Source organism: Notolabrus celidotus, chromosome 13 (assembly GCF_009762535.1).
Source record: "Notolabrus celidotus isolate fNotCel1 chromosome 13, fNotCel1.pri, whole genome shotgun sequence".
Lineage (NCBI taxonomy): Eukaryota > Metazoa > Chordata > Actinopteri > Labriformes > Labridae > Notolabrus > Notolabrus celidotus.
Window position 1 is genome coordinate 11981886 of NC_048284.1, and position 18493 is coordinate 12000378.

The 18493-nt window shown below is 41.4% G+C and overlaps 1 protein-coding gene across 5 annotated transcripts in view; it reads left to right on the forward strand.

The window, feature by feature from the left end:
• The window catches only part of tulp4a (TUB like protein 4a), a 44683-nt gene that overhangs the window by 7608 nt on the left and 18582 nt on the right, over window positions 1–18493 (forward strand). For all 5 annotated transcript variants that reach the window (XM_034699441.1, XM_034699436.1, XM_034699440.1 and 2 more), the window contains 3 exons: window positions 14586–14714; window positions 17303–17464; window positions 17931–18111. In XM_034699441.1, the coding sequence (XP_034555332.1) occupies window positions 14586–14714; window positions 17303–17464; window positions 17931–18111 (472 nt within the window). The remainder of the gene's footprint in view (window positions 1–14585; window positions 14715–17302; window positions 17465–17930; window positions 18112–18493) is intronic.

Genomic DNA, 18493 nt, shown 5'->3' on the forward strand with positions numbered 1-18493 from the left:
TGTGCAGCCAGAGCCTGTGAAGCCACTGTAACGAGCTCTGCCCTACAGCGTAGCGTCACAAGACACAGCCGCCGTAGTTTCCTTCTACGGCGGCTGTGAATCAAAGGAAACCCGGACGTAAAACCCTGTTTTTTAAACTCAAATAATTAACGAAAAAGAAACTTTTCAGGAAAGAGAGGCCTTGAACACAAAACAGTCAAGTACTAACAATATATCACCACAGCATACGGATGTGAGAAACATTTGTACCACGTGTATTTATTTGTTAAAGTTTGACTGCTCCCCAGACAGATTTTTTGACATATAACGCAGCCATCCACCAAGGAGCTTACACTCTGCTGAAAGCTACACCACCAGGGGAGGATCCGGCTCGCTTGAGTAATAGTGGAGCCGCCACTTTTACCCCTTTTTGACCGAGGCAGTTTCAGGGCCGGTTCGGAGCCGGCACTCAATTGAGAACTGTTTTTTCATGTTTTGACTGTGGTACCTCTTCTCGACCAATGTGAACCGGGTTGTATTTTCGGGCTGGTACTCGCGCTGTTTCGGAGCTGGTTGAACTTGCAAACCAATACGGCACCCGTTTGGCCGGTTCACTCAAAGACGAAACACGAAAAAAACGGTTCTCAATTGAGCATCGGCTCCGAAACGGCCCTGAAACTGCCTCAGGCTTAAAGGGGTATGAGTTGAGTGGCTCCCGGCCGGGAAAACCTGTTCAAGAGTGGCTCCAACTCTTTGCCGGTCTAGAACCGAGAACCACTTACGTCAGGGGCGGGGTTGCCATGATCAAAGACACAAACCAATCGTGTTGGTTGAGGAGACAAGCTGTCGTTGTTTGGCCATCGTTGTTGCTGTGAGTGAAAGTTTGCGCTAGCGCTGCTTGGAAAAGCGGTCACATAAATCTGACTTCATGACGTGCCTCTTCCACGGGCCCCGGTGGGCAGAAAAACAAACTGGTGCCGTGTTGGTTCGCAACTTCAACCAGCGCAAGCACCAGCCCGAAAATACAACCCGGTTCTCGTGGTTGAAAAGAGGTATTTGAGGACTTTAGCCTCTACACATGAGGCACAATAAGCCAAACCAGCGTCCCTAACAGACCTAATGATGAATTCACTGCTGATTAAATTTTAAATTTAATGTTAAATGTTGGAATATTTGAAATGTCATGTTAAATGGCTTCTCGGTGTGAGCCCAGCGTGTGATCATCAACAGCTTCTTTCAAATCAGCTGATCAAGACTACAGACAAATAATAATAGCATCAAATTACAAGAGCAGCAAACATGCATACACTGAAATAGCTGGAACCAGTTGATGTATTGCTTATTAGTTTTCTAAAGATCGACTTCTCATGTTATCTTTTGTTCTGTTGTTGTCTTTACACGACCACTCTGTTTGTAACTGTGTTTTTTAAACAGGCTAAAGGTGATTAATCATTGCGTTGATGGGATTGATGTTAACGCTCTGTTCCTTGGACAGTTTTCCCGGAACAAACAACCTTTATCTTACAACATAGACCAACATTTGAAGTCTATTTGCTTGAATAATAGTTCTTTAAAGGCTAAAAATAAACTGATCAGTCAGGTAAAAATAGTAGTATTGAAAGAAATTTGCCCTCAAATGTCCTAATTCTATTTTTATGTCGTTATCTCAACAGAGCTGTTGACCTTGTCATTTCACCTCAAAAAAAAAAAAAATCAAAAATAGATGAAAGCAGTAAGTTTTTCGTCTTTTTATGTACCTGTACATGTGATGCTGCAGAGAACTCCCAACGGGACATGCATCAGAATAGATCAACGCTTCTTTTGACAACCCAATGCTGAACAGACTGAGCAGCTAGTCACTAGGAGTCCATTCATTCTCTGTGAGAGCTGAACAGCTGAGACAGGCTTGACAATATCTGTCAGGATGTTGACATGAAATGTTGGCTGCAGCAAAGGTTTCGGGAAAATTGTCTGTCAGGATCCTGTCAACTGATAGCTGCGTTATTTATTTGCTTGCATATTGAACTATATGCTTAGAATGATGAAAGCACTGTAACACTGCAGAAGGAGTAAATGCAGCGTATTTAAGCAAAGTGATGTCTCCTTTCTCCTCCCTTATGTAAGGAAGTTTAAAGTATAGGTTTGATTCAAATAGAGCAGACATTGTGAAAAACGTCGGTTTAAAAAAAACATATTTTCATTCCTCTAAAATATTTTCTCCACAGTTTAGCTAATGTGTTTCTAGCTGTATGTTCCCGGCATAACTTTCCTAAATTGCTGCCTCATAACACGCAGGCAGGTGTCATTTTGCTCCAGTAAGTAGTAGTTACTAACAGCTGGAGTACACAGTGTCTCCTTCTTCATGAGCGTAGACTTTGTGAGAGAAAGTAGAACATAAAGTGACAGTCTCAAGGGGGGATGTTTTCCTTGTTACTAAAAATATCTAACCTTATAAAGTCATAAGACTTTGTGGTCATGAATTTGCAGTTTTGCTGTGCCTGAAACTCTTTCTAAGTGACCGATGAGACGCTCGGATTGAAGGCAGAATGACTTCACACACCTTACTTCTATGCCCACAAGTCTCTGAGGTGGTTTATCGCCTAAAGAGTCAATCAATCAGACTTTATTTATAAAGCGCTTTTCATACAATGACATTGTAACACAAAGTGCTGTACATAAAAACTACCTGAAATAGAATAAATTAAGGAAAAGATCCCACCCGAAACCCACCCCAGAAAACCTAAGATTAAGAACACAATATATGCAACAATAGTAATAAAAACGTAAAAATAAAATAAATAAATAAAAGATGGAAAAGAAGTTGCTGAATGAACTGAGGAAACGCTCTCATGATGTCTTAATGAGGAACGATGGAGGTAGAATAAGATGTTAAAACTCAACTCAAAATATTAAACCATTTAAAGAAAAAAAGATGATATAATTAAAATAATAAAATAAGTACATAAATAAATAAAGTAGAATAAAAGTGACTAAAATTTGAACTACATAATAAGTAAATAAATAAATAAAACTGTTAAGAATAAAAATGAAACTCAGTTAAAAGCAGGACTTATAAGGTAGGTCTTGAGTTTGCTTTTAAAGATGTTTATGCTCTGTGCAGCCCTCAGATCTTCAGGTAGGGTGCTCCACAGGCGTGGGCCATGATAATAAAAAGCTGCCTCACCATGGATCTTTGATCTTACTTTTGGTACAATTAAAAGTCCACTACCTAAAGACCTGATGGCTCTCACGGGCTCATGATAAAAGCAAATCTGATAAATAAGAAGGGCCAAGACCATTAAGAGATTTAAAACCAATAAAATAATCTTAAAATCTATTCTAAAAGTACTGGAAGCCAATACAGAGACTTTAAAATTGGTGTGATGTGGGCTCTCTTTCTGGTCTTCTTTCTGTTTGTTTTCTCTTTTGAGGCCAGATCCAGGCTCTTCATGAAGGCTTAAACTGTGCACAGACTCAATCCAACAGACACCAATGATCCCAGGACACCAGCACCTGTTTGCCTGTTCACAATGAACTCCTCCTCATGTAGCTTAAGTGCAAACTGATCAGCACTTTAGAGTTGTATTATTAAGACTAGACCATGAACATTCAAAGATTTCTCTCCAGAAGTTATGATTCAGTAAATAAGTGTGGCAGAAACTTTAATTGGATTTGTAAGTCATTGCATCTCTCATGTGTTTTTGTTTCTGAAAATGCTTGACTTCCAGACTTCAAACTTTCCCTTCAATGTGGCTGATCTTCCCAGATCAGAGGGAATTAATTACTCTCTTAGATGAACGCATCCAGCTCATTTCTCATGTGTGATGTGTGACGCTCCTATGCCTTAAAAGTTGTTTCTTGGCAAAGCTTTATAAATAAATCAGTTGGTATTCCTGGTAGAGGGTCTTTGAATAAACCAGCACTGATGTGGAACGTCTTTTTTTTTTAAATGAGCAGAGAGAATTGGGATACTTGATGACTGAGTAACTAAATGTCTGTTCAAACCAAGCGGCAACCTCCAGTCTCAGAATATGAAGCCCATGCAGAAGTGTTATGAAGTGCAGTTCATTGAGCTTCCGCTTGCGGCTTGCTGCAGAAACACCGGAAACCACATACACACCCATTCAAAAAAAGACAATATTTGCAGCAATAATAAACATGTTTACAGCCTGGTTAAAAAAAAATGGCTCAAATCAGCACACACTGTACAAGGGGTGAATTTTACTGACCTAACATGACTGGCTTGACTGACAGGTGGGAGCACTGTAGCTGTTGGCTAGGAGGCTCAAAGCCCACCTCTTTTCCTCACACTGGCTCATCAGCTGTTAGGTTGCGTTCAGCATTTACAATATGGCTCCTGCCGACGATTGGCTTCAAAACAGTGCTTCAGAAACAGATGGGTGACATCACGGATACTACGTTCATTTAGGGGTGGGCGATATGACCTAAAATTTATATCACGGTATTTTTCCTTTATATTGCGATAACGGCATTATATCACGGTTTTCCAACATGAAATGGGGTAGTCTTTTCAAAACATGATTCTGGAAATGTTTGTTCTGTGTTATAAGTGTACACATCCTAGCAGGTGGAAAATGTCTACTAATGTGTAAGAAAAAGGCCTTGGCCACAATGTGCTATTGAAAGAGTAGCTAGTAGGCATTAGGCTTTGAGGTTTGACCATAGACACTTATCTATAGCGATGCGCAGCCTGTGTCCAAAACAGGGTAGCCTGCACCACCTGTTGAGCTGCAGTGCTCTAACCATGTTTGCACCACTGTCCGTCGTCATGCACACCAGATGAGCCTCGTCTAAGCCCCAGGCAGACAGTGCTTTCTTTAGCCATTTTGCAATTATTTCGCCAGTGTGCTCGTCGGGGGAAAATGATGTTTGGAGGCATGTGCTGCGCAGATTCCAGTCATTAGCAACATTGTGTATTGTGAGGCTGATATAGGGCTTTCGGGCATGCTCCTGTTGCGGAGCTGCCGGCTGCAGCAAAACCACGGGCACTTTTAGCTCTCGTAGCTTCCTCATACTCACAGACATGCATGGTTCGGAGGTGATGAAACAAATTACTGGTGTTACTGCCTTTGGCTGACACAGCACGATGGCCCATCTTGCAAATAACAGTAGTTTGCTCTGTGTCAGACGGTTTAAAGCCAAACCAGTTCCAAATAACGGAAGAGGTATTTCCTTTTTTCGGCACCAGTTTTTCCAAGCCAGTCTCCCCATCTGGTTTGGTAACTTAACTTTGCTCATTGGGTTTCTGATAACAGTATCCCCTCTCAGCGGTGTTTTGGCTGTTTCGCTTTCTGCACGCCGGTAAATGTTTACTTCCTTTTAGTAAGCAACATCACTGACTCGGAGTCAACGGCCTCAAAGGTGTATGCGTGTTTGTTTACTTTTAAGAATGGCTGTTGCAAAGCAAAAAGGTGATCTCTCACTATGTTGGGAGAAATAAATCTCCCACATACAACTACTTGGCCCAAATTATGCATAACAACGCTTTACTGCAGTAATTACGGTATTGCAAAATCCATTTTGTGGCAACATATTATACCAGTGACGGTAATGACACCAGTTTACCGCCCACCTCTACATCCATTATTTATAAAGCCTATGGTTCATACTTAAAGCTGGGGTTGGTAGTCTCGGAAAAATAGCATGAATTTGAAAGTAGCATTTCCTCATGACTCCGTCTAACCCCTCCCCCCTCCCCTCAGAACTCCTCAAAAACAACCCCCCCCCCCCCCCCCCACACACACACACACACACACACACACACACACACACACTCAAATGGTTGGTGTTTTCCCAGCTTTACTCCGGCTGTAGATAGCAGATTTTTTTCACTCTTTTTTAGGAACACATTATGTATTTATTGCCATCAGGACATAAAGATCATTTTAACCAGTATAACAATAAGTGTATCTACATCTGACAACCAACCCCAGCTTTAATAAAGAAAATATTGTTACATTTAAGACGGGGTAGAATGCAGCACCATTTCCCTTCAATATAAGACCTGAGGACAAGTTTCCCTCCGTCTCACCTAACACTGCTTCCTGGTCTCGTTATAATGTCTTTCTAATTCCTTCCCTTACACCACAATCCCCCACCTCCTCTTCCTCCTCTTCCTCACTCCCTCCAATGTGCTCGTCACTACCTTCACACGTTTCTTTTCGTGAGCATCTTCATTGGCTTTCTCCTTACCTGGCCTCCTGACTTAAGAAGCCCTGCACAGGATTGAGAGTACATGACCCATTCACTGCGTTAAAGTCTTCCCACTAAATGTGCTTAGTGGAAATGGCTTTGGTGTGCTAATCCATCCTTTGAGAGGATATATTGCATAACACTCATGTCTGCTTATTCCTCAGACCCAGGTGGACTCGCCTGTTCTTGTGGCCTTTGATACTGTGCAGATTCTTTATGCTATGAGAAGAGTTTGTAGTCGAGGATCAGACAGAGATACCTGCACACTTGTGGGTGGAACTTTACAGACGCAGAATTAAACTCCTCAGTCCAGGATCTGCCAAAGACTTTTCTATATGACACATTAAGCCACTCTGATTCAGCTCAGCCTATGATGTTTGATTGTTTAATGAGGTTTAACATTATATAAGGATTGGTAAAAGCGGAAAAAATGCGAAAGGCAGCATGAAAAATTGAATTGTCATGCTGTGAGGGGACATAATATTGTTTTCCAGGGTTGAACTGAAGACTGAGCCATCTTGCATTTATCTCCTCGGAGAGTTGTACATGCAAAACAGTGACAGGGAGTGACAGGTAAACAAAACATGGCCATATGTTGGCAGCAGATGCAGCAGTATCATGTCTTAAAACCCCATAAGCCATGGAACATCTCACCGTCAATGCTGCAAAGAAAATGGATGTCTGCAGGATTCATAAAATCAGACTTTGTTTATCACGGGAGCACGTCGGTAATGCACGAGCATCTAGAGGGAAAGCACATTAGATAAACTTCATATGAATTATGAAGTTTATTTTTGTCCGTATATCAATGATCGATGACTATTCAGGTATCAAATTACTTATTAGTTGCAGCCTTGCTACCGATGTATTTAAGCCATAAATAATAGACGTAGTATCCGTGACGTCACCCATCTGTTCCTGAAGCCAATCAAGCTAGTGTGAGGTAAAGAGGTGGGCTTCGAGCCTCCTAGCCAACAGCTACAGTGTTCCCTCCTGTCAGTCAAGTCAGCTGTGCCTCTCATAATCGAAAAATCGGGATCTTAATATCATTGAAATCGTCGCGTTATGAAAAAATTCACCCCCCGTACAGTGTGTGCCACTCAAGAATTGAGCTATCCAGACTTCACTCGTTTCTTCTACCAGGCTGTAACCATGTTCATTTCTGCTTTTTTGAATTGGTGTGTAAGTGGTATCCGGTACTTACCAGCTCCGAGCGGACACTCGAGAAACACTTCAGCATTGGCTTCAATTCTCACGGCTGGAGGTTGCCACTTGGTTGCAGCATGGCATGATCATTTCCCCATGAGGTCATATGGCATCACAACTTTGACTCTGTTTGTAAACATTTTTTTAGTTTAAGCCAAGCGGCAACCTTCGGTCTAAAAATATGAGTCCAATGCGGAAGTGCTAAAAACTGCAGTTCATCGAGGATCCGCTTGAGGCTGGCTTCAGAAGTACCGGAAACCACATACACACCAATTCAAAAAAGCCAATCTTTACAGCAGAAGTAAACATGTTTACAGCCTGGTACAAAAGACGAGTGTAGTCTGGATAGATCATTACTCGATCGGCACTCACTGTACGGGGGGTGATTTTTTTTCTAACGTGGTACTTTCAAAGATAATGACATTACAAGTCTTCCAGTGAGAGGCACAGCTGACTTGACTAACAGGCGGGAACACTGTAGCTGTTGGCTAGGAGGCTCAAAGCCCGCCTCTTTACCTCACACTAGCTCGACAGCAGCAGTATGGCGGCCGCCGACGATTGGCCTCAAAACAGCGCTTCAGAAACAGATGGGTGACGTCACGGATACTACGTCCGTATTTTATATAGTCTATGGTTTAAGCTGCAAAATTTGAATTTCAGAGTCTCTTTCATCCTCTGCATTATTGGAAATGACTGTAAGTCTCCGTACAATGATTTTATTTGTGAATGTATCATATCATCTGTATACAGTAGGATACAGTAGATCATGATCATCCAAGCATTAATACTGGACCTTGAAATTCAAGTTTCAATCCATTATACACACGTTTTCAACATTTTACCTCTAATTTCTAGAAATGTTTGACATTAAGTCGGTAAAATATTGCCATTGTTCTCAACAGCTGTCGAGGTATCACACTGTAGGATAAAATATAACTTAATGAATAACAAGATTATCAAAATTCTTCTGTTTACCTAGGTATTAAAGTGCACAAAAACACATGGAGAACAAATGCTTTGCATTAGAGCCAGAGATAACAAGTTAAATACTATTATCAGATACTGATTAAAGTTTGATCACATGCTTGCTCTACTTTCTAACAGTTCAGACTCCCCTGAAGGTCCTGTCCCATTGCCCTTTCAGTCACACTGCAGAGCACTCGGGCACTATTCATCTCAATTTTACCTTCTTGCTTTTCTATCAGCACGAGGCAGCGCTTTTCTTTAATTGAATTTGATTTAATATCTTGTCAGATCCTGAATCTGACAAGATATTAAAGGAGGGTAGAGAAGGTTGCTGAGGGAAAGGTCAGCTTTTTCCCCCTCTTGCTTGGTCTTACTGTATCTGATTTTATTGTCTGCCACATAGTCCTGACCTTTCAATGTTTCTCTCAACATTAGTCAGCATCAGCAGTCTTTTTTTCGACTGCTACAAATGCAGTTTTCTGTATTTTCTAAAATTTGGCTGAAGAGAGGGATAACTATTTTAAAGAGTCTTGACTGATGTGATTTGATCCTAATTTTCCAATAATATAGAATTTAATGTAGGTGAATTTTTCAGTTTGTACCCTGTCTTTACTTAAGGCAGGTGCACATGTACTTCAAGTATTGTCTTGATTTTTAAGGAAGGAACAAAAGTAGTGTTTCTTAATGTACGTGAACACTCAGAGTTCCCGCTCTCTGGTCTGGCTTGCTCATGACCTTCTTACCAAAAAAAAAGTTGCTCGTGCCGGGGACCAGTGATGCTATGGACCCATGTGCTCTTGACTGCATCACCGTGACTGTGCACTGTCACGGTGTCCTCTCACTTCTGCTGACTCCAACGCAACCCAAAGCTGTCCCTTGATTTGATTTGGTCTTCTCAGTGAAACTGCTAGGGTCAGCTCAGCTCCCAGGCTCTAAGTCCCAGCAAGAGGGCCAGGGCTGCAATGACAACAGCATGGCACCACGGGAGAGAAAATGGTGCCAATTTCCTGAGCAGAAGTTGTCAATGGCCTTGTACTGGCCAAAGGACAGCATTAAAGGGATCGCAAACATGTAGTCTCCTCTTCTCTTTCCTGGTATTTGGCTTTGACGGGATGAAGATAAGCTTGAAAGCATGTGCCGTTAGGCTTTCATATTCATGCTTCAGCTGTTCCCTTTCACTCTTTGGGTTTTGTTTTTTTTAACCATCAAGTTCTCTTACATTTTGTCCACCCAAGGATCCATCGTCACTTATTCCTGCTACAGTGATAACATCGGCTGACAAGCTACTTACGTTTGTGCATGTTTCTATTTGTCACGCAGCCAAGGAATTAGCAGTCTGTTGACTTTGTAGTTTTGTAGTTTGCTGTACTTTTCTAAGGCCCGTTTGTGTTTTGCATATGTGCACATGCACGTGTGATCCCTTTGACCCTTGCCGTCCTGTGGCTTCCCACACTTATCCTGTCTGCCTGTCTCCCTGCATGTGACGTCTGATCTCCCAGATCGCTGCGTCACACTGAGGTGCTCAGCTGTCCCCTCGTGGGATGCCTGACCAGCCTACACTAATCTCCGGACTGAGCTAAATTTACACACACTAACACAGATTATTCTCACCTTTCTGGAGCTTCTGATGAGTGTGCACACGTGCAAACCAAACCAAAAAGTCTTCTTTTGTTGTCGTCTGTTAGATTTATGATGCACAGTGTATGCATGATGTCAGAATAATGCAAACTTGATCTTCTTGCTAATCCAAAGCCTTGTTTATACACCGGCTGGAACTGAATTAGGATGTATAATGCTATCCAGAAAATCCTTTTTGCTCCTGAGAGGTTGCAGACAGTGCATGAGTGTTGTAACAACATGGTTTTATATTCCTCCAGTGAGGTCCTTCAATATCCAAATTAGGGATGCACCGATCCTACTTTTTAGGTCCCCATACCGATATCGATACCTGGGCTTTGGTATCTGCCGATACGGATACTAGCCGATCCGATCCTGGTATTGATTTAACAATCTCTATTCCTCAATGTGAGGATAGAATCATGTTTTGGCAACTTCAGGCTTTTCTGACTTGATGGTGAACTGTACCTGGGCTCCAAGTGCTAAACCAGAGGCTGGAATTCCTTAATTTCAAGGATCCGGAACAATTCAATCCAATAATGTCCGTTTTTTCACACTTTGAATCCATCAATAGAAGGTTTCTTACTTCTTTGCAGTAGGCTACAGCAGACGCAAATGCCATCCGTCGAAACATTACCGCTGCACATGTTGCAAGTTTCTGGTGGAGTTGCTAGCAAAAGAAGAGTGACATGCACCTAAACTGCAGAGCCTCTGTAGCTATCCTCCATCATGCTCCACCTCGCAAAAATGCACAGACCGGCAGCATGTGTCTTCTTTAACATTTCCTCATTGCTGCTTCCTGATTGTCTTGCTCCATGTATTTTATGTCCATGGACACTTTCTCAAAGTCTGTCACATTATGTCCTTATGTAGCTTTTAGTCATTTTCAATCGTTAGGGTTCTATTTGTACTTTTCTTTTCTTCTCTTTTTGTTTGTTTGTGTTTTGGTTTCTAAGTCTACCTTCTTATTCTGATCTTGTTTTATCTTTGTTTAATCTTGATCTTTTTAGGGAGCCTTTTTAACCTTTCTGGAAAGGGACTACGGATGTAAACTAGCCTTTTGGCTAACTCTGGCATATTTACAGAAGTGTTAATTAATATGCATGGTCCTTTTTTAAATAAAATATGAAATAAATAAAATGACGTAGGAGATGCACATAGCAATTGTAAACACAGAAAAGCATAGAATTGAGATGAATAGAACTGCCATATGGATCGGCACTATATATCGGCCCTTTGTCACCAATATCCGATCTAGCTTTTTGAGGCTGATATCCGATATCAGGACCGGATCGGTGCACCCCTAATCCAAATGCGCTTTTTTTTTTTTTTTACAACCCTATGACAGAAGCTTGTCAGTTTTGACCAGTGAACACTGCTGCATCAGGTGACTGCTGTGGCTAAATGATAGATGGCAGGATGGTATGTGAATATGGACAACTCAGCCAGAATGATACATAGAGACCTAAGCTATAGGCCTGCAATGGGCCCACATCTCTTTGTGTCCTTTTTTCCTGCAGCCTGCCAGCTGAGACACACCTATGGAGCAACATTAGGATTTATACCACTGGGAGTGGGAGTAAAAGCATGGTAAATCTGGCCTAGTGGACACCTTATTGCTGAGAGAGCCAAGAGAGCGATGAGTCCTACTGTAGACTCATTATCCTACAGGGCTGCACACAGTGTATTCATATAAACATGTTTTGTGAGGTAGATTGCTGTTCACTCACCGAGGATAATCCTGTCTTGAATCAGTGTATAACAATACACAAGGCGGTGACCAAGACGAAGTTGTCGGGCAGAAGTAGTTGGGTTTGAATCTGAAGTCACCCCAGGGTAGCAACTGAAAATTCATAGAATATCCTTTGACCTAGCATTAGTCATTCACACCACATCAAAAATACCTGGACTATAACTTCATTTGTCATTAAAACCTGTGATTTCTTCTGCCACACAGTGGTGAATATCACATCCAGCATGGCTGACCACTTACAGGGTAGTCATGTTTTTATCCCCCACACATCAACCAGGTTGTGGCATTTTGGGCTGTTGGTCTTTGAAAACACTCAATGTGTTTTTTTTAACTGGGAAGAGAACAGTGTTCATTTTGTTAACGAAATTATGACGATAAATGTCCGTCAACGATTCATTTTTTCATGACGAAAACGAGACTATGACGAGCTAAACTGCATCAGTGATAATAAAAACTCTGACAAAAATACGTTTTGATTTTGTTGACGAGACGATAACGAGACAAAAACATTAGTGGCGGACCGTCGGACATTAAGAATCCATGTTTCCCCGCTGTGCGTCTAATCTTTAGAAATAAAAGTGATGCATTCCTGTGACAGGCTGAGTTATAATCTGAGGGGCTCAGTGTTAGCTTGGTCTCTACCTGCAGCAGGTGTGCTTTATGAACCAGCTCTCCTCACCTCCATGCATCTGTCTCATCTTCATTGAGGATTTTTACCCCCGGTGTGCTTTAGTGACACAATCAGGGGACGTCTGTTTAATATTTGATGTTTGCCGTTTTTGCCGCTATTACCGTAAAAAGCTCTGCGTCTAGGGCTTGATTTAATCCAGTTTGGTGATACATCAGAGACCTTCAGTAAGTTTTGATCAACTCCTTGTTGAAAGATGCAGACGCATTTCAGAGTGCCGTGAACTGACTTTCTGTCCAGTGTGCCTGTCACTGAAGGTACATTCAAGGACTGTCGTAAATGTGCACTACAGCCACATTTTTCTGTGAGTCAAGAGAAACTAAATACAGTCACATTGGTCACATCAAGAATGTTTTCTTTTGATTTTTTGCAGGGCCTTGCTGAATTATTTAACTTAAGATATGACACAAGCAAAAGTGTTAAAAGGGTGAAATGTTGACGATTTTAACACTTGGCACAACCCTGATACTGATATCTGATTGACTACATGAATTTTTAAAGAGTGAAAATGTTTCGGCAAAAGTCAAAGAATAAAATGTTTTGAGTTTTCGTCGAATAAAACTAGACTAAAACTATAAAGGGCTGAAAAGACTAAAATGCGACTAAAACTAACAGGCATTTTCGTCTAAAGACTAAGACTGAATCTAAAATAGTCGCCAAAATAACACTGGAAGAGACGGTTTAATGTGATCCATCAGTCACTAAATGAGCTCAACTTGTCAACAAACCGTGCCACTCTTCAGTTCAGATCAGCTACAAAGTCTTTTAAAACAACCTTGTAGGAAACTGAAATAATGTGCACTGAAAGACGGATGTGTGCTTCAAAAGATCAAAATTCATAGAGTTGCATATTTAAGTTTAGTGCATAATATTTCTGCAGAAGAAGTCTCATTTTCTAAAACAGATTTTAATTCAAACGCATTTCACATCTCAAGTGTCTTTACAGGGGAGCGCATACTTTTTTTCACTGTTTTCATACCTCTTTCTCTCTCTCTCAAGAATAAATAGATGCCGTATGAGCACAGAATGATTGACACCTGCTCCATAGGACCCAGGGTAGATTGAACTGTGTGAAAGTAGCAGGGGGTGAGAATGGGATGATTTTCTTTGGGGGTGAAAGAGCGAGACTGGCAGGCTTATCCAACTCTCAGCTACTGATCTGTTGGACTTTCCCTCAGAGAGCGTAAGCTCTGCTAAAACCAGCTCTGTGCTGTGTGTTTGAGCGTGTTCAGCCCACGTGCTGCGCCCAGCGAGAGCAGAGCTGCACCCTGCTAAGGATTATTTTCCCCTGGGAATAGGCTGAGTCACGCTACAGAGGACCAGACAGATAGAGACACAGGCAGAGGAGGAATCCAGATGGATATTGTAATGTGTGACAATTATAAAGAAAGAGGTTATGAAGAGTTTGATTTATACTATTCCATGCCAGTGATCAACACCTTCCTCCTCTCATGCCTTTGGCTAATTAGGTGCTTTTTCTCTCTTCAGTCACCTCCTAGGTAAAAAAAAAGGAACCCAGGCACTATGAGTCACCATGTCAGAGGCAGCTCACTCGAATGTATCTCTCCTATTTGGACCGATTTCATGCTTAAGATATTACAAATAGAATATAAAAAGGGCGTTGAAACAGATCACCATTGTTCTCTCACTCCGACACGCTGACGGTATGATTTCATCTCATCGTCTGTCATACAATCAGCATATTTGCAGCTCCTTTGCGACTTTTTCAAAATGAGGTTAACCCACTTTGTGATATTTTCATCTGGTTCCATGCTAAATTTAGCTCATTGAAATATGGGATCTTGGTTCCTTGCTTTCTGCATTTCAGGCATTTCAGCTGACGCTCCAGTTTAGAGCAACTTGCAGTGAGTGTGCAGGCAAGAGTGCAGAGTGTAGATCAAGGGCACTCTGACAAGACACTGTGATCATCTCATGTTATTTGTTGTAGCTTATGGAAGGGGAGCTCGGTCACAGAGGGGCTACTGCTCCCTTCTTTAACCTCAAGACCTCTCCAAACACAATCTTGACTGAATTTATACATTGATTTGTCTAAAAACTCTTGTTTCACAGGAGGACACTGTCAGAGTCTAAGACAGTGGCTCGGAAAAAAGACAAATGCCAGTCCCTTCATTCATTGGATTTTTTCTGTGTTTGTCTTTGAAGGTGGTGTTGGTGCGGTGGAATGAACCCTTCCAAAAGCTGGCCACCTGTGATACGGACGGAGGGATCTTTGTTTGGATCCAGTATGAGGGCCGCTGGTCTGTGGAGCTGGTCAATGATCGTGGAGCACAGGTAAAGTCACAAGACATGACGTGGACATGATAGAGCTGAACTCCAGTGAACCCACTGAATTCAATGAATTATCAGAAAGGGTTTCTTTGTGGTTATGCCCTTTTTTACGGACAGAATTGAATACACAGAAAAGAAAATTCTATTAACAAGTACATTTGTATATCTTGCAGAGATGCAGTATAGTACTGAAGCATTCACTGGAGAATAGAGGGTCTGTTTATCTACGGAGATACTGGTGCTTAAAAATCCTCATTTAGGCCACTTGAGGAAACAAACATGCCCAAACCGCAAAGTTTAATCCATTCTTATTTTAGTTTGGTTCATAAGTTTGTCCACTTTGCAATTGTTCAGACGTAAAGCACAGTCTGATCTGCTGGACATTTCTCCTTCGTCTAGTTTGGTATCTTTACCAACTTTTGAAAGTTCAAAATGATAATAGTTGTGTTCTGTACCGAACTGAACCGACCACTTGGTGGAAACACAGCTTTAGTAGCCATTACAGAATCATGTTGAAGGCCCATGAACCTCAGTGATTTTTCAGTGTGGCCCAGCAGAGTAATTAGCCCCTGTTTATGAGTTGTTTGGCTGCCTGGTCAAGTTGGCCTACGAACAGTATCTATGCAATATAATCATGCAGGGGCGGTTGCAAATATGTTAAATGAACCATTTTAATTTTTATATGTTGATTACGCTAATTAAGCCAAGCAGAATAAGTTTTATACCAAAATATACTTTTAACAAATTTTTTTTTTTTTTTTACCTTTTGAAATGGGTCAATCTGACCCAGAACATAACAGGAGGATTGATGTGTTTGCCACAAAAACGCACCTTATTATTTTTGTTAAAATATGATTTGCTGGTAGATTTTTTGTATCTACCTGACAGCTCTGTGAGTCAAAAAGTTGATTTCAGTCCCTGTTTAAAGATTTAAGATAATGCATCAAAAAGCATTCCATGGAGAGAGCAGATTATGTAGAAATGCATCTTCCCACAGGTGAATGCAGCAGCCTTTCACAGCCTAGAACAGTAATGCTAGCAAAACTAGCAGCTGGGATTATGAATATTTTAACAGACTCTCAACTCTCTACTCAACTTTATTTATATAGCACCTTTCATACATAAAAACATGCAGCCCAAAGTGCTTCACAGAATAACAGAGAGACAGAAAACAACTGCAGTGGTAAAATTATAAAAGGCAGGATTAAAAATAAAATAAAATCAATAAAGTAAAATTAATAAAACACGTAATAGTGGAAAGAAAAGTTAGAAATAAGGTAGTGTTAACAAGATCAGATGAATACAAGAAATAAATAATTAAATAAGATAAATATATGTTAAAGCAATGATTAAAATAGTAATTAAAATAATTTTAAAAATAATGCAGTCCAGGTCTAAAATAAACTGCTCCAAATTAAAAGCTAGATAAAAAAGGTAAGTCTTAAGTTTACTTTTAAAAACACCCAGAGAGCTCGCCGTTTCAATGTCCAGAGGCAGAGAGTTCCACAGCCTAGGGGCGTAAAAACAGACAGCTCTCTCTCTCTTTGTGCGAGACACACGAGGAACATTTAAAAAGGAAGCATTCGAGGACCTCAGTGATCAGACTGGAACATAAAATGACAGGAGATCAGTGATGTATGGAGGAGGAGGGCTGTTTAAAAACAAGTAAAATAACTTTCAAATCAATTCTAAAAGAAACAGGGAGCCAGTGCAGAGTTTTAAGAAGAGGGGTTATGTGATCAGTTTTCTTTTTTAGTGTTAAAACTCTGGCAGCAGCGTTTTGAACAAGCTGCAGTTTCTTGAGAGACTTTTTGGGCAAACCAGTAAAAAGGGAGTTGCAGTAGTCAATGTGGTTTGTAATAAAAGCGTGAATTCAGATTTCGGCATCTTTCTGCAATAAAGAAGCTCTGACTTTTGCAATGTTTCTGAGATGAAAAAATGAAGTACTTACGACCTTGTTAAAATGAGGAGAACAGAGAAAGTATTTATTTAGGAAAGCATCTCAATGGATGAGTTTTTTTTGTACATTCTTCCCATGTTTCACCAAGGCATTCTTTTGCATGGAAAATGTCCTTACTTTGAAGAATTGAAACCTTTCACTTGCTGATTTTAATCCAAACTGCCAAGCAAAGACGTGATGGATAGACTCAATCCATCAGTCACTGTCAGCTGCTGAGCTGAGCCTGGTACAACCTGACAGCATCTTATCTTTTGTGATCAGTTTAGTTAGTTGATGACAGTCTAAACAACAGCCTCGCTCTGAAAACACAAAGCTTGTAATATTTGGATTAGCTCCTTCTTCTCGCATAAAGGTCAAGGTTTTAATGTAAGCACAAATGTAGAAATTTAATGTGACTTTCAAAGTAGCGGTAGACCCCATACTTTGGCATGTAGGGTATATAGGGTACAGATATTGCATTTTATAGAGTTGAATTATTGATAGTGATGTTTTAAAAGCTGCTTTTAGTGTAACAACAAAATCCCAAATTTACATACACACAAAGGTGGATATTTTCCCAAAACTCTTTTATAAGTGAAGCCAGAATCCTATCACTCTATCATCCTTAACTGAGTCGTCTCCTCTCCTGCAGGTCAGTGACTTCACCTGGTCCCACGATGGCACCCAGGCCCTCATCTCATATCGTGACGGCTTCGTCTTGGTGGGATCAGTGAGCGGACAGAGACACTGGTCCTCAGAGATCAACTTGGAAAGCCAGATTACCTGCGGCATCTGGACCCCTGATGACCAGCAGGTAACACACACACACACACACACACACTCGGACACATTCTGCAGAGCTAAGGTGCTGATGAGATTTCAGCTCAGCACCTATCATTCAAATAGATCTTATGAGAAGTTTGAGGTTGTCCCTTGCCATCTGTAGTATGCTGGCTTGTCATTCAGAAGGCATTGAAAGGCCCTGAGGGGGATCATCTGTGAGTGACAGCAAACAGCCTCTGTTTTGAATGTGTCATGGTTTTACATAGCTATGTTTTTGCTTGCATGCTATTAAAATGTCAGCTCAGGTTGGACAACACAAAACTTTCTGTCAGCGTATTTGTCTCAGTTCTTTACCTTAACCTAATTTATATCTCGTTCTACAAGTTAATTCTCCCTTCCTTGCTCTCAATATGTCATCTCTTGCCCTCTTCCTTGTGTATGTCTTTGTTCTTCTTTATTCTTCTCCTCTCTTATAACTCATACCTATTTCTCTCCAGGTGTTGTTTGGTACTGCCGATGGACAGGTGATCGTGATGGACTGCCACGGGCGCATGCTGGCCCACATTCTACTGCACGAGTCGGATGGCATCGTCAGCATGTCTTGGAACTATCCCAGCTTCCTGGTGGAGGACAGCAGTGAGAGCGACACTGACTCTGACGACTACTCCCCACCGCAAGGTAAGCTGCCCGAGACTTTTAGCAGCTTCTTTGGGCACATGACGGAAACATTAGCCGATGTAGACATGATGCAGGAGTATAATCCGGTGTAGAATTGAAGGGCGATAAAGAATGGCCTAAAGGGGGTGTTTTACAGATGTAGAAGAGACCAGCTGTTTCATTCACAGACATTTTAGTGAGATGGAGCCAGATTTGGGACCATCTGTGAGCTTCTAACCCCTCCCTCCATTTACCTCCATCATTCATTGCTCCATTAACTCCTCCCCACACTCTCAGTCCAGCGGGAAGGGGAAAGATTTTCAACTGGGGGCACCGGGTGGGGGCACTGCTGGATGTGCCCTGCACTATCATTCATATCCGCAGTCTCTCCTGTCTTCTCTTG